Here is a 22,601-nt window from a genome sequence, read left to right as displayed (position 1 = left end):
GCCCGCAGCTGCTGCAGCGCTGGTTCCATCCCAGCTGCTGGCGATGGTCCCACATGGCATGCAAACCTCTCCTGCCGCACCCGCTACTCCCCTCAGCAGTGTATTTCATCAGTCTGTCTGTTCTGTTCCCTGCTCTGGCTCTGGTGAATTCTCTCACCCTCCCATGCTTCTGACTGTACCCAGTGCTTGTATAAATAAATAAATAAATATTTAAAAATAAATGAATAAAAACACCTGTGAGAAAATCTTCCCTTTAGGCTATTTTTCTTTCACTGTAGAATTTCTCTTATAGAGATTTGTATTTTTTTCTGTAGTCAGTTATCTGTCTATGAACTGAGACTTTAGTTTCATGACTCCACAAATTACTGTCATTTTCAACTTTGATGATATGATCAAATCTCACATTAAGATTTATCAGTATTCTATCTTAGGGAGAAAAATCTTGGTCTCACAAGATGTTTTCATGATTTTCAGTGAATTGCTGACTTTTTCCCTTGTAACTTCATATTATCTTTCACATAAATTTAGGGATTTGTACTTTTCAAATCACTTTTGCCTTTTCCTGAAAAAGAGAATAACAAATAATAAGCAAGCAGGCCCCACAGTTCAGTTTATCTAATCCTGACTCACAACTCAGCTTATATACATGATTCATAATTTTAATGTAGTCAAGAGAAAAGTCGAGGGAATTTCTTTGAACAATAGCTATCTTCACTGATGATAATTTGTGTGTTGTACTCCCATTATTAGCCAGCATTTTGAAATCCTGGGTAAGTGGATTCTAGATAAGTTCAAAATTATGGACAATTTTTTTCTAGTTTATTGATTAAATGAGAACATTAAACCCCCAGAAAGAGAATTCTGAACTTTTTCCTCCCCCTACTATCATGTTCTAATTTAGTGTTCTTAAAAATGAAGGGATATATACTTCTTTAAAAATACATCGACTGGGAAAAAAAAAAGAAAAAAAATACATAGATTGGTATGGCTCCTACAAAAGTGACTCAGAATTGTTGAAGCATCTCGTTAGATTTATGTGTATACACCAGCTGTGGGCAGCCTGTGGTGTTTAACTCAGAAAAATTTTTATGAAGAAAAAATAATTGAATTTTTTGAATGCATTTTTCTTTTCTGTTGATTATATGGCTTTTTCATTGGGCCTATTCATGTCATTATATTATGTGATATAGCAATATATATTCATAGTAAGCTATTAAATTTCTGTGATAAAACACTTAACTGTAATGGACTATTATGAAGAGATAAAATTCTGCTGTTTGTATTTTATGAAATTTCTGTGTTCATAAATGAAATTGTAGTATGACTTTTGGGGGATATGATTACTACTATTTTGGTAGCACTGACATACTATTCAAATAAAATTATTTGGGTAGCTTTTCTGTGCTACCCAGGAGAATTCTTTTTTATGTTTAAAAGAAATTGCCTTTAAAACTGCTGGGGCCTCAAGCCTTGTAGAAAGGAAATTCTTTACCAGCTTCTTTCATAGCAGCAATTTAGATAGTAAATATTTAGTATCTGGATTTTTTAAAAACCTGGTCCCACACCAACTATATAATTTGGGGCACCTTTTTAAAGCTCTGTCAGGTTCACTTAGTCACCTGCAAAATGTGAATTATAATAGTTACAAAGTCTTTTGAGAGTTTCTTTTTTTTAAAGATTTATTTATTTTTGCATATAAGAGCTGGGGCACAGGCCAGAGATGGGGGGGGTGGTCAGGGATGGAGGGGGAGAGGAGGATTCACCAGAGACAGAGTGGGGAATGGAACAGATAGACTGACTGAAATACATTGCTGTGGGGAGCAGTGGGTGAGACAGGAGAGGTCTGCTTCACCATGTGGGTTTCTCCCTGGCCGGCCGGGGATCGAACTCGTGCTGCAGAGGCTGTGGATTGCTTCATAGTGCGGTGCTTAACCCCTTGCGCCACCAGGGAGGCCCCTTTTGAGAGTTTCTTGAGATAATCAAGTGTTGAAAGTTTCTGACATAAACACTCAGTAAATGAAAACTTTATGTATTTTCCTCCCATGTTATTGTCCTATCTCCAAGTATTGTGATTTTCCAATTTCCTTTTATTCTTGGAATTTTTTTCCCAGTTTCTTGAACCATATGATTGGTTTAATGTTTTTTATAAGTTAGTCCTAGGAGAAGATAAAAATTCAAAAATATTAACATTGCGTGGTAGGACCACACAGGTGACTTTCCCCTCTTTACTCTCCAAGTTGCCTGTCATGAGCAAGTTTTACCTTATTGTCATGAAATGTTGGGGAGGAGGAGCATAAGTCCCATGCATGGTGGGGAGTAGTAGGGAGGGGGGTGGTAAATCAATACTAATGACAAAATTAGGAGCACTCAACAGTATTCAAGATAGTCTTAGGAAATAAGCTCCAGTAAAGAGATTTGAAATAGAGAATTTGATAATATTCACATCACTACAAATAATATGCCATTTATATTCATTGTCAGGGGAAGTTTTTAATTTGAAAGTGGTATTTCCTCTCTGTTTGCTTTGTCATAACTTATATAATAAGCATCTTATACTACATACCAAGAAGTTAACCAACAGGATGGATTCCTGGTACCTTGCATAACAAATATGAATTTCAAAGGCTGCTAGTTGATAATTTCTTTCTGTTTTTTTGAGTGACTCCCTGTATTCCTTAAAAAGAATTGTCTCCTCAATCATAATTCCATGAGTTTCATGAAGTAGAAACTCAATAGGTGGTCTTGAAGAGAGCTGTAGGAAGGTTGGCACAGAGGAAATTTTTCTTTATTGCTATAAAGTTAATCTTTAGCTTTAAATTCTTGGTTTGTAAAAACAGTTTCAGTATTTAATTTGCAGGATCATGTCCAAACAGTGTGTCCCCATAAATTTTTTTAGTTTTAGCTAACCTGTCCCAATGCTATGAAGGAAACATTTTTAAGAACTCATTTCAACCCTGCCCTGTAACAATGTAGACTGCTGCCACTCTTCTCTCTCCCACCATTGTCTGACTTCCATTTCCTTATTTTTTTTTTTTTAAGAATTTATTTATTTTCATACAAGAACCGGGGTTCAAGTCAGATGTGCAGGAGGGTGAGAGGATTCACCAGAGACAGAGTGGGGAACAGAACAGTCAGACAGACTGAAATACACTGCTGAGGGGAGCAGCGGGTGAGACAGGAGAGGTCTGCCCTGCCATGTGGGTATCTCTGTGGCTGGCGGGGATTGAACAGACACTGCAGAGGCTGTAGTCAGCTTCACAGCGCTGAGCTCAACCACCCGCACCACCAGGGAGGCCCTCCATTCCCTTTTATGCTAGATGTTGCCTAATCTTAATTTTTTTCTCTTTACTTACAAATTTTTGGTCACCTATATCAGGAAACTGATCTGTTAAATCAGGTAATATAAATAACTTCTAAAACTCAGACAAATTTTAATTAAATGTCCTTATTTGAGATTTTCATTGTTTCTAAATTTGAAATATTTTGGGATTCCCAATCAAGTCAGTTCAGGATTTTATCTTGTTTACAGTGAAAGCCAATAGACTAAATCCATGTGTTTATTTCCTCTGAGTCCTCAGCTCTCTGTGGAATGACAGAGGAAAAAAAATTTTAAGACGTAAGTTTGTAAATCCATAACAGCACAGAATGGAAACAGATGGAGTGACCATCAGCAAAGCAGGTTCCAGGAGACAGAAACCAGATGGCTTTTGATATAAGAATCAGGGTCTAGGAAGCTCTGGTTCAGCATTCCCTTGAGGGAAGGCTACAGTAGTGAATTTTTTTTTAAATAATTTTATTTAATTTTATATATATATTTTACATCATTCTTTTTGTACAATGTATGCTTTCTCCTTTCAAATAGTCTATTCTTTATCCTTAAGAGACTTTTTCAAGAAACTTTAAGCTAGAGTCAGTAGGAAGAGGGAAAAGAGATGATTGAACATGAAATTAATTAAAGGAAGACATACTGAGTAGCTAACTGAGTATCCTACCCACACACCCAACCTCTACAAAGATGGTAACAACACTGGTTCCCATGCTTATTTTGGGAATCTGCTTTCAGAATTATTTCTTTGAACTCTCAACTTAAAGAAGACTAGGAGTTCTAAGGAGTTAGTGACCCAGGGAAAACTCTTCTTGGTTTGTATTTGGAGAAGAATCCAGCCTATCAACCTACTCCTTGCCTGTGAGGCCAAAAGTAAAGCACATCCATTAAAATGCCAGTGAACATCAAGTCTGTTACTGCTCCTGATCTTTTGTAGGAAACAGATCTACCCAAGAACAGAGAAAACTTGTTGTGATGGGACTGGGAAAGCAAGATAGAAACCTAGCCTGAAATCATACAAAATGAATACGAGTTACTATTGCCAGATTAGTAATAGATATAAATTAACAATTCATAAATACATGGAAGAAATGTTCATCTTTTTCATATAATCAAAGATGTAATTGGAAATAACAAATCTTTTTCCCAGTTTATAATTAGCAGATTAAAAAAAGAATACCCATTGCTAATAGTAATGCAGTATACATTTATGCATCTCTTTTGAATATCCTGATAAAACCTCAGATATTCCATTCAGTTCATTTCCATTTCTTAGACTCTGTCTCACAGAAAGTATTTTAAATGTCAAAATATTTTGTCATCCATTATAATATTGAATAATTCTAAATAGCTATAATGTCTTAGGACACATCTCTACATCTGTTGGATAATATATTAGCTGTCCATCTAAAGTTGCAACTAAAGACAACAAAACTACATGGAAGAGCGTGTGACTAAAGTATCTAGAATGAACTTAGATATTACAGTTTAATAACCCCCTCTGTCCACATCGCTATACTTGATCATAAGACCCTTAAAATCAGGAGTCTTGACTTGCTTGTCTATGTACTCACCTGTTTCTCCCTCCCAATGCAAAGCACATTACCTGTATGTGGACTAAAAAATGGGCATAGGAAACAGAAATAGAAAGGAATGTAAAAGTAAATAAAAAGATCAGAGAAACTCCTATACAAAGAGGGTGCTAACTTACCCCTGGGGCTGGGGTAAGATCAGTCTTGATTTCCATAATTTCCTGCCACTTTACTCTTCTCAACACCATCCCCTAATCCCCTAAAAGATATTTGTTTCTCTTTTTTTTTCTTACTCATATCCAAGCAAGTCAAAATCTTGGGCAGTTTGGTTTGAAATTTTCCTTTCCTTCACCTGTCACATCTACTCTTTTCCCCAAATTTGATTGATTGATTCTTTTCCTTTAATATCTCTTAGGGCACCCCCACACCTGCCCTCTAGTCCAAGTCATCATTGCATATCGCCTTCCAATTGTTTCTCTGCTTTTTGATTTGTAGTCGCTCATTTAAAAAACAACTGGTAGTTCTCCCTTGCTCTGAGGATAAAAAAATCTAAATTCCTGACATATAACGTTTCTGACCCTTTTAACTTCATCTCTCACCATCACACCCAGGTTCACCTAGTCCTCTGCTGATGCTTTGTCTTTCAGGTCTCAATTTAGCCATCACTATTCTGTATTTTATAAGATTTTTGTTGGTTTTAACTATGGTGAGTTTGTGCTGCCAGTTACAATCTTGCACTGATTGGGAGCTGAATATATGCCTCATATAAAGGTAGGGTCTTCTAAAATGATGCACAAATTACATTATCTATATTTACTATGTGTATTTAAATGTGTATGTTATTTTATTCATCTGAACTTTAATTTTACAACTTAATTTTATTAAGCTGAACTTTAATTTTTACTACAGTGGTTTAAGGCTAACAACATGCCTAACAAGTCATATAAAGAAATTTTACTGTGCAGAAAAGACAAAATATTAAGCAACATTGAAGCAGTTTTCAACTACTGTACCTTTAAACAGAATATTATTTTCCTTAGTTCAGTCTTTGTTCTAATTTTGTTTTTCTTATTCATTGCCATTTGGGTAATTGGAAAACATTTCTGTTTTTACATTTCAAAAGTAAAACTTTGCCTTGGGGACTTCCTGACTGAATGTTACTTTTATAGAATTTGATTATATACTTTAAAATGGAGGAAGATCTCCTAAGAGTTTAGGTTATCAATCACTATTAATGTTATGTTTCACGTGGACTTCCATCTTCTTTCCTTAATAATTAATGACCTAATAATAAAGTTTTGTTTATACTCAAAATATCAAAATATAGTAGTTTCTTTGTCACTTAAAATTTGTCCGATTTATTGGAATCCAAACGGATAAAATACATAAAGAAAAGATGATAAATGGACTTCAAACTTAAAAGTTCCTGGGCTTCAGGAAAAATTCTAAGAAAACAAAAAGATAAGCCACAGACTAAGAGGTAAAGAATTTGATTCCGGAATATATAAAGAACTCTTACAACTCACTAAACAACAACAAAAAAACTATTTTTTAAAAACGGGCAAAGGAATCAAACACCAAAGACATATGGATATGAAAAGTTACTCAACATAAAATTATTCACTGGGAAAATGACAAACATAATGAAATACCACTACACTGCCTAAAATTAAAAGACTGTGACCATACCAGGACATGGAACAATTGGAAATCTCATAAATTATTAGTGGAAATACAAAAAGGTATAGTCACTTTGGAAAATATTTAAACACATACTTAAACCATACAATTTAGCAATCCCACTCTTAGGAATTTACCCAAGAGAAATGAAGATACATGCACAAAGAATTGTACACAATTGTTTGTAGCATCTTTATTCATAAAGTTTCTTAAATGGAAACAACCCAAATAAAAGTGACTGGATAAGCAAATTGTACCACTTACAGACAATGGAGTACTATGTAACAGTAAAAAAAAGGATGCATTTGCTACTGATATATGTAACAATATGGATATGTCTCAAAAAAATGCAAGCACAGAAAGAATGTACAGATGATCCATTTATCTGGAAAAAGTAAAGCATTAGGAACTGAAATCAAATCAGTGGCTGCAGTGGGATGGGATAATTGGAGAAGATTGATTCAAAAGGGCTTATAGGAAACTTTTGGGGGTTGTGGATATGTTCCGTATCTGAAATGTGGCGGTGCTTATATGGCTATATTCATTTATCAAAATTTGTTAAGGTGATTTTATTGTATTTAAATTAACCTGCCTTTTTCTAAAATAAAGCCAGTTTTCTACATCAGAAATTCACAAATTTAAGAATAAATAAATAAAACTCTAGGAGATAGGTCATATGTCTCCTAAATCAGATTCTTTGTCTTTTGACTCAACTTTATTTCTTCTATTGTGAGGAAATCTTTACATGTTAAAAATTAAGTCTTTTTATTGTAAGGATTTTGTGCTTTTACCACTATATATTTTCATATTCCAAGGACAAGATCTATCTATGAGTCACTCTTTGTGTTACCTATATATCATTTTTAAATTGTTTTCATATATCTTACACAGTTTGTGTTAGCTTTTGTTCTTATGTATGTTTTTGTATATTCTAACTGGTTACTTGAATTTTTTTAAACATATTTATACATACACATATATAACCATTTACTTTTGAAATCTTTTGTTTCTAGTAATTTTTCATTTGATTCCTTGGGCCTAAGTATGAAGTCATATTATCAGTTAACAGTGATTACCTGCCTTCTTATTTCTTTTCAGTGTCTCAGATAATACTTTGAAAACAAGGTAGTGGATATTCTTCTCTTATTCCTGAAATGAACGGGAATGCTTTCGTCGTTAAGAGTAATGATTATTAATGGTTTTGGTATTAAGATACACAGTAAACTATGTATTAAGTATATGTCAATAAATTTCTTCTTTATTAAGAATTTTCATAAGCAGTGGACTTTGAATTTTATCAAATATCATTCCAGATCCTGTAGAGATAATCTCATGATTTTTCTCATCAAGTAAGATGAGGAATTATATTTACTACTTACAATATAAAGTCATTCATGCATCTCTTATTGAATCTCAACTGGTCATTTTAGTTTATTTTTTTAATATGTTGGATTCTATCTAGTAACATTTTTTATTTAGAGTTTTTATACCATATTCATAGAATAGGTCAGTCTTTTCATCTCTGTTGGTTAAGGTTTTGTATCAATGTTAGGCTGCTCTCTGAAAATATTTGGAGGTATTCTCTATTCTCTCTCACATTAAGTAGTGATGTTATCTGGCCTGGTAATAAACCTAAATAGTCTAAATCCCTTCCAAAATAGAATTGTGTATCTTTTTTCTTGGTCAGTTATATTTTAGCTCTTCTAAAGTTGTTCATTTGATACTAACTTCCTAGGTTTGGAAGTTATATGAACTTCCCTTGGAAGTTCTAAGTTTCTAAGGAACCTTGAAGGTTAGCGTAACTACTTGAGCAGTCTCTGTACACTATTTAAATTGAAAGGGAGGGAAGCACTTTGATTTAAAATTTAGTAACAAGGAATCTTGTTACTAATATTTTTATTAAGAACTTCACCAGCTAATATTTTTGTTAGACTAAAAGATAATAAACTCTGGGAATGTAAACATCATTGGATTTTTTTGTTTTGGAGGAGCAGGGGGTATTTTATTCCTTACTCGGTAGAGTGTTCTTTATTGGAGAGCCAGACTGGTCTCTTAACATTTTAAACAGGGAACTTAGACTTTAGAGATTTATGGTCTGAAGTGCCGTGACGGATTTCCTGCATGTGTTAGAGCAAATAATGGCCCAACAAGATACCCATGTCCTAATCACTGAATCTGTGAATGTTACCTTTTATGGCAAAAGGGATTTTGCAGGTGCAAGATTAAGGACCTTGAGATGGGAAATTTGAATTATCCAGGTGAACCTTTAAGCTAATGACAGTGTCCTTACAAGAGGGAGGGAGAATGAGCACAGAAACAGATGGTAATGAAGTGGCCAAGAGACCAAGGAAAGCCAATCTCTAGAAGTAGAAAAGGCAAGGGCACAAATTCTTTCCTGGAACCTCCAAAAGAAACCTGCCCTACTGACACCTTTATTTTATGCCTTTAAGACTCATTTTGGCAACTTCTAGCAATCAGACTGTAAGTCATAGTTTGTGTTATTTTAAACTTCATGTGGTCCACTTCTGGAGGGGCTTTGCTCCTTAATGATATCCTCTCTTCTGTCATCATTTCATGGCCAGATGAGCTCAGGGTATTACTTTATTGATTAATGCTCAAAGAACTCTGTGTGTGTGTGTGTGTTTAAGCAAAAACATGTAGCAGTCACACCAACTGGGTCAGAATACTTTGCCTTACAGAAAATTTTAAAATATAGTCTGTGACTTAGAAATAGAAAAGATAAAAATAGAAATTCCCAAAGACGCTTTTCCAAAGTTTATCCCCTAATAACTGTAAGCTGCACATTCCATATTTTCAAAAGGCTATCCAGGAAAAGAAGTTCCCACCAAGGAACCACTAAAAAGTAAAAGATCATTATAAAGAAGTTGTTTCCTGGTTTATTTAGGCACTCTAACTTGTATATCCCCCATAAAAGATACTTGCTTACACTTGCTATCTTTCTCTTGGTGTATCTTTAATTATGTAAAGTACATTACTTTTCGCTTTCTGAATAGTGATAGTTACTCATAATCTAGGGGTTCAGTTCTTGTTTGTTGAGCTGAATTGAATTTCTACCCTCTGAGTGTGGATTCTTTACCATGCACTCCACAGTTCTAGGTACTTAGGCTCAAATTTTTATGATAAGATTACAAGATCAAAAATTGTATGTGTAGGGCCTCCCCAGTGGCGCAGCAGGTTGAGCACAGCACTGTGAAGCTGTCTGCAGCCTCTGCAGCACAGATTCGATTCCTGGCCAGCCAGGGAGAAACCCACATGGCGTGGCAGACTTCTCCTGTCTCGCCTGCTGCTCCTCTCAGCAGTGTTTTTGGTCGTTCTGCCTGTTCTACTCCCCGCTCTGTCTATGGTGAATTCTCTCGCCCCAGTTCTTGTATAAATCAATCAATCAATCTTAAAAAAAAAAAAAAAGTATGTGTAGTATAATCTCAGTTTTGCTCCAGATTGAAAGCAGTCTCGAAGTATGTTAATATGTTCATGTTATTAGATGAATAGCAAGATTATGGGGACTGTGGGGGGCGGCGTGTCTTAAAACTTTTCTGTGTTCACACACAGGAATGTGAACATGATTGTTGGGTATGGCCTAAAGCAGTACCCAGCTCTTGGGTGCCTGGTTCAGCCAGTGTTTGAGGCCCAGACCTACAACATAGTATTCTTGTCCAGACTTGTGATTGAATATCTAGTAGCAATAGCTACTTAACACCAGCACAGTCTAAAGCATTCCCCAAGGCTGAGTCAGACTGTCAACATTGGCTTGTTTATTCATCTAACACATGTCCTGAATGGCTGATTTTGCCAAGCCATGTTAGTTACATTAAGTATTAAGGCAAACCAAATAGACATGCATTGCTTGTCCAAATATACTTGTATTGCTTCAAGTGTATAATGGAAGAAGATTTGTATTAAACAACTAACACACTCCAGCTACTAATTATTTTTTACCTTTTTTTCATTCAAAACAAACATTTATATATTGCTTAATTTTTTGTGATAATGGTTTTAAAGGAAAAGAGTCAGATAATACATGAGTGAACACAGGACAGGGGAGAACCAAATTTAGGTTGAAAGGTTCAGGTAAAGCTGAGATCCCAAAACTGAGAGGACTTGGCCAGGTAGAATAAGAATATGCCATATGGAGAAATTAGCATAGCAAAGATCAAGAAACAAAGAAGAGAATATAAAGAACTGAAAGAGACCTGTGTGCGTCTGATGCAACCAAGTGAGCTGGGAGAAACCCAGCAAGATCAAGAGGTAGACAGGATGGGGTCTGGTCCTATAAGTTGCATCATGAGAAAGCTTTATCTTTGCCCAAAATAAGTAGCCACCTCCATCCCTTAATAACAAAAAGTCTTCTTCCGTGGCCATCCACACAGACTTGAGTGTTTGTTGTGACCTCACAGCCACTTTTTCTAAGAATTGTGATATTGTAACCACAAGTAACTAAGCTTCTAAAGGAACCTGGTCTGCACACATACTGCACACATAAATGTAGAACAAATGCATGTTCTGAGGAAAGTGAGAATGCACACTAGGTTTCAGTGTTTAAATTAGGTTTTCCATCTACTGCCAGAATACACAAGTGTTCAGTAGTATGACTTGTGAGTTGGGGTCTCCAGTATTAGATTCTTGGCTTTACAACCAAGTGGTTGAGATGACATTTCTTTTACAAATTGGCAGTAAGTAAGCCTTTCATTTGTCAGTCTTTTTTTCCCCCGGCTTCTGTTCATACTGTAATTAGAAGAAATATTTCTCAAATTGCCAGTAAAGGTTAGGGAAAAGGTTTAGCCTGTTTTCGTAATCTGTATCATTATATTCTAATACAGTGAATACTCCATTGTCGGCATGTGATTTCACTTGGGGAATTTTCACTTTTGGTCACTGAAAAGAGACTACTATAAGAGAAATGCCTTTGAGCGCTCTACTTGCTTTATTGCCATGTGTTGCTGCCATTGGTGTTCTCTAATAAGTGATTCTTTCCCTAAATCAGCATACTTCACTTGCAGTCTGTTTAAAATCACTGCAGAATGAAAACTAGTAGTCTTTTTGAAATGTATTTAATTATATATCTCTGTAATTTAATTTTTACTCATCATAAATTATATTTTTTTTAGTAGAGGTAGTAGTAGGATAACCCCATCAGGAATCAGCATCACAGTTCACCCAATCCACCATATAGTCCATCACGCTTCCTTCCTTCTTTGTTCTTACCTCTCCCCCACCTCCTTTGCCCTTTGGATGCTTCAGCTCTATAGTCAGCTTTCAAGGGTTAGTTTTAAAGCTTGTTTTTATATGACCTTTCATTTTGTTTTTCTGTATTTCACATATTAGTGACATCATCCAGTATTTATCTTTCTCCTTCTGACTGATTTCACTTAGCCTTTTCCCTTCCAGCTCTATCCATATTGCCACAAACGGCGTGAGTTTATCTTTTTTGATCACTGAGTAATATTCCATTGTATATGCACCAGATCCTCTTGATCCACTCATCTGTTTGGGGGCATTTAGGTTTTTTCCATTATTGGCTATTATAAATAGTGCTGCAATAAACATGGGAATGCAAGTTACCTTTTGAATTTGAGTTTTTGAATTTTTGGGTAGATGCATAGAGGTGGAGTTACTGGATCATATGGCAGATCCATTTTTAATAAATACTACTATCTTGAACCTAAAGGACTTTATATATCTTTCCTATGCTGGAATTCTGAAAAAGAATATACTAACTACTACTTTTTCTTTCCTTCATCTTAGATTGTTCTTAACCCTTTCGTGAAAACAAGATGGCCACAAATAAGCCCAAGGGTCAGAATTCTTTGGCTTTACACAAAGTCATCATGGTGGGCAGTGGTGGTGTGGGCAAGTCTGCTCTGACACTACAGTTCATGTATGATGAGGTAAGTGCTGATTTTATATGGAAATGAAAGTTTGGGCCTTTTGTATTTCTATAATTAGTGTTGATGCTATTTTAAATGCATTCCTAATACTTGAAAGCTACTAATTATTTTTTACCTTTTTTTCATTCAAAACCAACATTTATATATTGCTTAATTTTTTTTAAGTGAAGAACTTTTTTTTTTTAAAAAAAGATTTATTTATTCATACAAGAGCTGGGGTATAGGACAGAGGTGGGGGGGGGGGTTTGAGAGATTCACCAGAGACAGAACAGGCAGATCAACCAAAGTAACACTGCTGAGGGGAGCAGTGGGCGGGTCAGGAAAGGCCTGCTGCACCATGTGGGCAGCTCCCTGGCCGGCCAGGGATTGAACTAGTGCTGCAGTGGCTCCGGACAGCTGGCTTCATAGGCTGCATCTTAACCCCTTACGCCACCAGGAAGGCCCTATATTGCTTAATTTGACAAGAACTCAAGTTCCTTGAAAAACTTATGCTTTAAAAAAACTGGAAATGATGCCTATTTTTGAGCAATCTAACTTTGGATTTTTATTTTTAGAATTTTAATGTAAAGTTTCACTTCAATAGAAATGGTAGATACGGTAGCTAATCAAGACTTGAATTTAATATAGGTATACATATTACATCATGTATACATAAATAATTTCAGTAATTTTCACATGAAAAATTATATTTAGTCATATACATTTGGTAATGTATGTGAAATGTTTTTTGCCAAGTATAGTATTTTAAGCCCGGGGCAGGGTAGGGGGAGCAGTTTTCAACCTGCAAACAGCCTAGAATTAAAAGTTCTACCCCTGCTTTTCACAAATGAGGCAGCTGCCAAAATGTCTAAGGTGAAATTTTAAATTAATACAGTTTTTACCATCAGGGAAAACTGAATGAATGGTACTAGAACCTCTCTGTACTATTTTATATATTATCCTCTGCAATTTTATGTATATCTTTATTTTGAAATAAATTTTGTAAAATATAGTTTTAAGATGGATGTGCCTCTCATGTTTTCTAGTTTGTGGAGGACTATGAACCTACCAAAGCAGACAGCTATCGGAAGAAGGTAGTGCTGGATGGGGAAGAAGTGCAGATCGATATCTTGGATACAGCTGGGCAGGAGGACTATGCTGCAATTAGAGACAACTACTTCCGGAGCGGGGAGGGTTTCCTCTGTGTCTTCTCTATTACAGAAATGGAATCCTTTGCAGCCACAGCTGACTTCAGGTATGTCAGGGAGTAATGTTGCTCTAACCTATGGTATAACAGTTTTTCCCAGAAACAAGTAGAAGTTCATACTTGTTAGTCCTTCACTCTGTGTCTAATTGTATTTATTAGCTCAGAGTTTGGGTCTGTACACTGTGTACTTACACTCAGACATTCAGTATACCTTGCAAAGTTTACAGCTGTCCCAATACTGGCTGTATAGCAACTTGAGTTTATGACAGCCTCAGTACCCAAAATCTCTTTATGCATTATTAAAATATTTCTCTTTGGAATGCACTACTAATTTTGCCATAATAGTTGACACCTTGTATCACATAATGGAACTCTGATGCAGATTTTAAATCTTTCTGTGGTTTCTGGTTTCTTAGCTCTTGTGTAATGCTGGACAGGCACATTGCCATCCTTTTCACAGCCTGAATTTGTAATAGAAATATACTATAGATTGGCACACTAGCTTATATCATAGAATATTTCTTCTATCTTTTTGAACTATTTGCATAATCAAAATCTGTGATCCATTTAGTTTACAGGGAAGGTATTGGTGAAAGTAGAGAAGGGTTCTTTCTATATCTAAGAGAAATATGATCTAAATAAGTTCTTATGTAGACTTATAAATACTACATGCATAATCAAAAGTGTTCTTTAATTATGTATTTTATTTCTTTGCTAACTGTCTGCTTTGGTATGGTGGACACAGGAGAAGCATGTAATGTGTCCTCTGTTTTCAAGATTCTCACAGCCTGACTGAATAAGGCATGGAATCAAGAGCAAGTTAGTGGCAAAGTAGGAGACATGGGCAGTGATCATTACAGGGGATCCAGGAGAGCAGAGAAGCTGGAAAGCCTTCATGAAATAGATGAGCCTGAAAGATCAGGAAAAAAGTCATTTCAGGTAGTTGAGAAAAAAATCTGAACTTAAGCTTATACAAAGCATTCCTTTTGTGTACTCTTGAAAGTCTCAAGAACTTAAAGAATTCTAAAAGAACACTCTTTGCAAAAGAGCATGTTTTTGAGAAACCTTTAAAATAGATTTATTTGTAAAATTAAGTTTGGTTTCTATAAGGAAGGAGTTTTTAATGTGATAATGCAGAGGGTGGCAGAGCCTAGTAACTTGTAATCATGGAAAAGATGTTAAAAGTTATATAAAATTCAATGTTTATTCACTGACTCATAAAGTATTTCAGTGCTTATTGTATAGCAGGCCCTGTTGAAGATAATGGAATAAATTTTGTCACCATAGTCACCAGTGCCAAAATGATGTTCCATGGGAATGAGGTATTTTTAATGCCAAGAAAGAAAATCTTGAACTGCAGTTATTATGCATAATATGTGCATCATTCATTAATCTTCTGTTGGCTTCCAATATGTTTCCCTTCCCATAAATAAAAATGGTCCTGGTGATTCTCCAGCAGTAAGGAAGGCATTTTTAAGATGGTCTGAGTTGCTAGATTAAGTACTCCATCTGGTCTGCCATGCAGAGTATAGCACAAATATCAGAACCTCTGATTTTGATCCCCAGCCAAGGAGCTAACCCACATATGGCACAGCAGACCTCTCCTGTATGGTCCGCTGCTCCCCTCAGCAGTTATTTCAGTCAGCCCGCCTGTTCTGCTCCCCACTCTGGTGAATCCTTTCACTCCCTGTACCTCTGGCCTACTCCCCAGTTATCCTATGAGAAAAAACAAAACAAATACCAGCTTTTCACTTTAGCCTTCCTTCTCCTTCCATCGCCGAGACAGAATCCAGTGTTTCCTCATCTGTGTGTGCAGTCTACTTGTGACAGTTCCACTGACACACTTACTCTACTTTTTTATTCCTCCACCAAACCACCCGTGCCCATATTTGATCACTTACCATACTCTCTCACTAGTAAGGTAAAAACTCTTGAGAACATGACCCATTTCTTACCCATCTCAGTATCCATAGTACCCATATTTGGCACAATGGTTAACATAAAACATACAGTGATTCTTAGTAAAACATTTGATATAATGTTAACTCAGAAGTCTTACCTTTTTTCATTTTGTCTTTCCTTGTGTCAGAATGAAGACATTAGACCAGTTTGTAAAGTTACTTTCCTATTCTAAAATTATATAGTAATGTCTAAAACTTATTTAAAGCAAAACATGTATGCAGACTGTAGACATGGCATTACCTTACTCTGACACCAGTCAAGTAGCTAACTAAACCAACTATAGACTGTGGTCCTCTCCTTTCTGCACCTAGTAGGCCTGAGTTTTCATAGCCATGTTTCTGATAGCATTCATCACACCGTAATTTCAATCTTGGTCTTCTTGTCACACCTGACTCAGCATACCTGAAACAAATTAATAAAGAAAATGTTTGTTAAAAAAAGTAAATTGGGGGCCTCTCTGATGGCTCAAGGGGTTAAGATGCAACCTATGAAGCTATTCGCAGCCACTGCAGCACAAGTTCAATCCCAAGTCAAGGAGCTACCCACATGGCGCAACAGACCTCTCCTGACTCACCCGCAGTGTAGTTCAGTCATTCTGCCTGTTCAGTTCCCCACTCTGTCTCTGGTGAATCCTCTCACCACCCTTCCACACCTCTGGCCTGTACCCCAGTTCTTGTATGCATAAATAAATAAATCTTAAAAAAAAAAAGCAAATTAACAACTATATATACACATGACCAGAAGTGCTAAGTCACAAAAACTTGAGTCAGTCTCACATTCCTGGAGGTTAGTGAGACCGAGTAGTAAGTCAGTTGTTAACATCTTAATTCAGCTCACAAAGGAAACTGGTTAAGAAAGTAAGAGCAAAGTTTTTGTTAGCAGTACTGGAAAAAGATGATTGGCAAAAGTCCTCTTCAAAATACGACATAAATTTAATTCCAAGAATGCTGAGTGTTGACATGCTCTTTGCAAGACTTCATGTGAGTGGTAGGAAACACAGTACTCTGTAGTACCACACAGCTTAGCACATATGGTACCAGATATAGTGCTCTATTAACATTTTACTTTCTCAAAGGATGTTTTAAGTTCAGTGCAAACCAGTGAAGAATGGAGGTGACTGTGTGTGTTGTCCATGTCTCTTCATGTTAGAAAAACTAAGAATCCAAAGAACTTACTGCAAGCATTGAGCCTGTTAGAATGTTTGCTGCTCCATCAGTAGTCAGGTGAATGCAATAATAATAAAAAACAATAACAATAACATTACCTAATACTTTTATGGTGCTTGCCTTGTACCAGACACTGGTCTAAGCATTAACATGGATAAAGTAGATAGTGCTATATTCCATAGATTCTAAGACATACATTTTTTACATTTTATCATCTCTTAAAATCAGGGATGTGTCTAATAATAATGTTACATCTAGTTACAGTTGGCAACAGTTTTTCTTATAGGTACGTAAAATAATACTTACAATTAATAATTTCTTAAATGTGAATTTTTGAAAAGTACTATCCAAATTCACATATGAAAAACTGAAGCACAGGAAAGTTGCAGTGACTTACCCCCAGTCATGTCATTAGTGATTACTGAACAGTTAAAATCTAAAAGGTCAGCTCCATGTTCTTGTTTTTAATATCTCTGCTTTACTGGCAGAGATATGGCACTTGGATAACACCATGTGGCTGCCATCTCTCATGTTTTTAAAATGGAATGTAGCTTTCTTTTCGAAATCTAGCCTGTTTCCCTACTGTTTGTTTTTTTTTTTTTTTTTAATGTATAAGCTTTTTCATGTAGGGCATTGGTTTCTAATTATATAATTAAACTATTCTATGGTGTTGTGTTATACTACCATTACTTTGTTATTTTTAGATTTTTTTTTTTAATGCACACAAGAGCTGGGGTGTGGGGGTAAGAGAATTCACCAGAGACAGAGTGGGGAACAGAATTGGCAGATTGACTGAAATACACTGCTGAGGGGAGCAGTGGGTGAGACAGGAGAGGTCTGCTGTGCCATGTGGGTTAGCTCCCTGGCCGAGGATTGAACTTATACTGCAGCAGTACTGCAGTGGCTGCCAATAACTTCGTAGTGCTGAGATTTAACCCTTTGTGCCAGCAGGGAGGTCCCTACACTATCAATACTTTATTAGTATCAACTCTAACCCTCAACTAAAACAACTCATTGAAAACATTTTTTCAGAAAGGTAAAATTTTCTGTATATATGATCAGCACTTCTACCTATCTTTTACCTCATATTCTCCCATACGTATGACCTGATCACTATATATAATAAAGAAGTTTTTCTCTGCCAGCTGGTAACTTTGCCATGCAAGGAAAATGTCTTATATCTTGGGAAACCTCACCATAATGCCCAGTGGACACCTTGGTGTTCATTTCATATCAGAGGTAGGGGTGTCATGGTGAAAAATTGGGGGCAACTAATATTCTTCAAACAGGGTTTGCTCCCTTAGATATTTTATATGGAGAAGTCCCATGATTCCTAGTGTAGGAGTTGTATATTTTCTCTGAAGTTAGATCTTTCAGATTCGAATCCTAATTTTTAACTGTGACTCTAAGCCAATTACAAAATTTCTCTGTGCCTCAATTTCCTTACCTATAGTAGAATGATGATATTATTTTGTAGATTTGGGGTGAAGAATGAAGGTGATAATGTATATAAAATACTTCAAACTGTACCTGGCACATTGAGAACACTCAATAAAATGTTACCAGCAGTGGGATGGTGGTAATATTCAGGAGGTATTGTCTAAGAAGCACAAAATAGACTAATCTGAAAATAAGCCATGGCAAATATTTATATTCAGTCACAAATATTGCTATAAAATCCCTGCAAAATCAAATGTGTTTTGCTGATCTGTCATTCTGATATCTTTTACTCATTTTCTTTTAATATAACATAATCATTTCCCTATAGTTTCAATATCCCTTAATAATTTCAAAGGACAAATATCTATAAATAAGATGGTAAACCTAAATCTAATAAGATATTTATCTTTTATCTTGATTTCTACAGTAGATTAATAATAATCATTACAAACAGATAACATTTTCTGAATATGTATTATGTGCCAGGCACAATTCTAATCAGTTTACATTTAATTCTCATAGCAGTCATATAAGGAAGGTCTTATTGTTAGTCCCATTTTACTATAAATGAAGAAATTAAAACTAAGAAGTACTTTACTTCATTCACATGACTAGGAAGGCAGAGCCATGATATCTCTAAAACTGGTAATACTTTAATAGCATATAACTTACTTCTAAATGCAAAATCTCTACTTGAGTTGACTTTCAGATATTTTTGGTATCCATGGGGCTTTAAAAACATTTAATAGACTATTATTATGATTTAATAAGAATAGCACCCTTTTTTGATCAAACTCTTGCCATTTGCGGCAACATGGATGAAGCTGGAAGGTATTAGGCTAGCTGAAATAAATCAGAAGAGAAAAGATAAATATTGGATGGTCTCACATGTGGAATATGGAGAAACCAAACAAAAGGTCAAGAAAAGGTCAAGCCCAGCAAGGGAGGTGGAGGGAAAGGAGTTTCATAGTAGGGGAGGAAAGAGCATAAGGGACTATGGTGATGGGAGAACTACAGGGATTACAATGATGTAAGAAAAAAATTAATAAAAAAGAATAAGACTCCCTCTATCCATGGGGCTTTAAAAACATTTAATAGACTATTATTATGATTTAATAAGAATAGCACCCTTTTTTGATCAAACTCTTGCCATTTGCGGCAACATGGATGAAGCTGGAAGGTATTAGGCTAGCTGAAATAAATCAGAAGAGAAAAGATAAATATTGGATGGTCTCACATGTGGAATATGGAGAAACCAAACAAAAGGTCAAGAAAAGGTCAAGCCCAGCAAGGGAGGTGGAGGGAAAGGAGTTTCATAGTAGGGGAGGAAAGAGCATAAGGGACTATGGTGAACTATCGTGATGGTTATGGGTGCTATGGTGATGGGAGAACTACAGGGATTACAATGATGTAAGAAAAAAATTAATAAAAAAGAATAAGACTCCCTCTGTGGTCTTCCTCCCTAAAACCCTTTACCCCTGTTTAATCATGAGAATAACAGGCAAATCCCAACTGAGAGACAGGCTACAAATGACCTAACTAGTACTCCTCAAAATTGTTGATTTTATCCAAAACATGGAAAGTCTGAAAACTGTCACAGCCAAATGAAGTGTAAAGGAGATATGATGACTACATGTCCTGTGTTTTCCTAGCTGGGATTATAGAACAGAAAAAGGGCATTAGGTGAAGACTAAGACCATCTGAATTAAGTCTGAACTTTAGTTAATTATGAGGCATCAGGGGCCTCCCTGGTGGCACCGGGGTTAAAGTGTCCGCGCTATCAAGCTATCATCAGCCACTGTGCATGAATGCACAGGGCGCTAACCCACATGGCACAGCAGACCTCTCCTGTCTTGCTCACTGCTCCCCTCAGCAGTGTATTTCAGTGGATCTGGCTGTTCTGCTTCCCCCTTTGGTGAATCCTCTCCTCTCCATACCTCTGGCCTGCACCCCAGTTCTTGTATGCATAAATAAATAAATCTTTAAAGAAAATAATGAGGCATCAATATTGGCTTATTAATGATAACAGATGTACCAAACTAAAGTAAGATATTATTAGGGAAAGCAGAGTGTGGGTTATACCAGAACTCTGTGCTACCTTCACAGCTTTGCTGCAAATCTAAATCCATGGTTTTTTGTTGTTGTTTTTTTTTTTAATTTTTTTAAATTTTTTTTTTATGGAGGCATGTTTTTATTTATTTATTTGTTTGTTTGTTTGTTTGTTTATACATGCACTGGGTACAGTCAGAAGCACGGGAGGGTGAGAGAATTCACCAGAGCGGGGAGCAGAGCAAGTAGAAGGACTGAAGTACACTGCTGAGGGGAGCAGCGGGCGGCAGGAGAGGTCTGCGCGCCATGTGGGACCCTCCTCTGGTGGCCGGGGAGCAGCCGGGGATCGAACCGGCGCCGCAGAGGCCATGAGCAGCTTCGCAACCCAGCTCTCAACCGCTGCGCCACTGGGGAGGCCCTGTTGTTTTTTTTTTTTAAAGAATTAGGGAGGGAGTTGCATTTTATACTTTAACTTACACTGCTTTGTTTAATTAATTTATACTGCTTTTTTAAAAAAGATTTATTTATTTATACAAGAACCGGGGTACAGGCCAGATGCGCGGGAGGGTGAGAGGATTCACCAGAGACAGAGTGGGGAACAGACCAGGCAGACTGACAAAATACACTGCTGAGGGAAGCAGCAGGCGAGACAGGAGAGGTCTGCCATGCCATGTGGGACTCTCGCCAGCCGGCCAGGATCAAACCGGTGCTGTAGAGGCTGCGGACAGCTTCACAGCGCTGCACTCAACCACCTGCACCACCAGGGGAGGCCTTTTTTAATACTGCTTTTTTTATACTATTTGGTATATAGTTCCTTCATTAGTAAAATGACTGTAGCTCAGCTAAGTGATGGAGAATAAAGAAGTGTTGCTTATTTCTTACCATCTAATAAATGAGCTAATTATTATTCTGTAGAAACCTAAATAAATATTAATCCAGAGGGTGTGTGTTATTTTGTCACTTTAATATATAGAGGTAATGGTATTTATCATTTTTTCTTATCCAGGGAGCAGATTTTAAGAGTAAAAGAAGATGAAAATGTTCCATTCCTGCTTGTTGGTAACAAATCAGATTTAGAAGATAAAAGGCAGGTGTCTGTAGAAGAGGCAAAAACCAGAGCTGATCAGTGGAATGTGAACTATGTGGAAACATCTGCTAAAACGCGAGCTAATGTTGACAAGGTAAAAGACGGTTTCTTCTACCTCATCCTAGAAATAGGTTGGTTTTCTTTAACTCAGTTCCATTTGATAGAGAGATTCTGTGAGAATTTCAAATAGAAATTCAATGCATACTGATTTTTTTTCAGCCCTGAAAGCTCCAATATATCATTTTAAGAGTTTTTCACTTTGCCTTGTTTTTAGGTTCCCAAGATAGTAAAACATGAGACATTACAGCTAAATGTACCTTTTTTTTTTTTTTTAGCACTGACAGATTCCTGACTGAAGTCCTTACCTTTTTTTTTCTTCCTTGTCCTGACTGGCTGGATAGATTAGAAGGAATTGTGTGAGTTCTTTGAGCCTATCTGGACCCATTTAAGTTCTCAAGAAAGTGAAAGTGTTCCCAAGATGAAGGATCCCCCTAGACAGGAGAATTTTAAAACCTAGATAACTACGACCTCTGTTTTCCCTGAGTGGAAAGGGAAATCCTCTTTTTCCTTTATTGCCCCTCTTTATTCAGATTTGGCCTTTTCTGAAGACCTGGTGAGGAATACCCTTATACTTAGTGTCTAGGAGCCTGCCCAGATGCATTTCTTCCTGCTGCCAAGGACCATCTTTAGTATTTAGAAAAACTGTCCATTGGGCTGAGGAAGCACACATTCTAAAAGCCCTCCCTATGGGCTTTTTATGGGGCCTTTTTTAGCCCTCAACTCTCTAGGCACCATAAAGTGTCTCTTAGATTCTAACATGGAAAAGAATTGCCTATAAAGTTTGATAAACACAGATTCCTGAGTCTTAAGCCCAGATATTTTGACTTGGTCTGGGGTGGATCTGAGAATTCTCATCTCTAGCACACTTCCATGGTACACACTGTGGACCAGGAGAATACACACACACACACACATGGAGATGCTTTTGTTCATTTACCATAGATCTTAAGACTGTGTGGGCCTCCCCGGTGGCGCAGAGGTTGAGAGCTGGGTTGCGAAGCTGCCCGCAGCCTCTGTGGCGCCAGTTCGATCCCCGGCTGCTCCCTGGCCACCGGAGGAGGGTCCCACATGGCGCGCAGACCTCTCCTGCAGCCCGCTGCTCCCCTCAGCAGTGTACTTCGGTCCTTCTGCCTGCTCTGCTCCCCGCTCTGGCTCTGGTGAATTCTCTCACCCTCCCGCGCTTCTGACTGTACCCAGTGCATGTATAA

General features: G+C 36.8%; 1 protein-coding gene across 2 annotated transcripts in view; it reads left to right on the top strand.

Annotated features, from left to right (window-relative positions):
* The window catches only part of RALA (RAS like proto-oncogene A), an 82,893-nt gene that overhangs the window by 49,979 nt on the left and 10,313 nt on the right, over positions 1–22,601 (top strand). Inside the window, exons 2-4 of one of the 2 annotated variants that reach the window (XM_037507240.2) lie at positions 12,301–12,443; positions 13,469–13,677; positions 21,253–21,427. In XM_037507240.2, coding sequence (XP_037363137.1) covers positions 12,330–12,443; positions 13,469–13,677; positions 21,253–21,427 — 498 coding nt within the window. In that variant the 5' untranslated portion in view covers positions 12,301–12,329. Of the gene's footprint in view, positions 1–12,298; positions 12,444–13,468; positions 13,678–21,252; positions 21,428–22,601 lie in introns of those variants that run through there. The other variant, XM_054692308.1, reaches the window with a different exon arrangement.

The sequence above is a fragment of the Talpa occidentalis genome, unplaced genomic scaffold (genome assembly GCF_014898055.3).
Source record: "Talpa occidentalis isolate TD23 unplaced genomic scaffold, MPIMG_talOcc4v2.1, whole genome shotgun sequence".
Lineage (NCBI taxonomy): Eukaryota > Metazoa > Chordata > Mammalia > Eulipotyphla > Talpidae > Talpa > Talpa occidentalis.
Note: the sequence above shows the minus strand (reverse complement) of the source record. Positions and strands in the feature narration are given on the sequence as shown.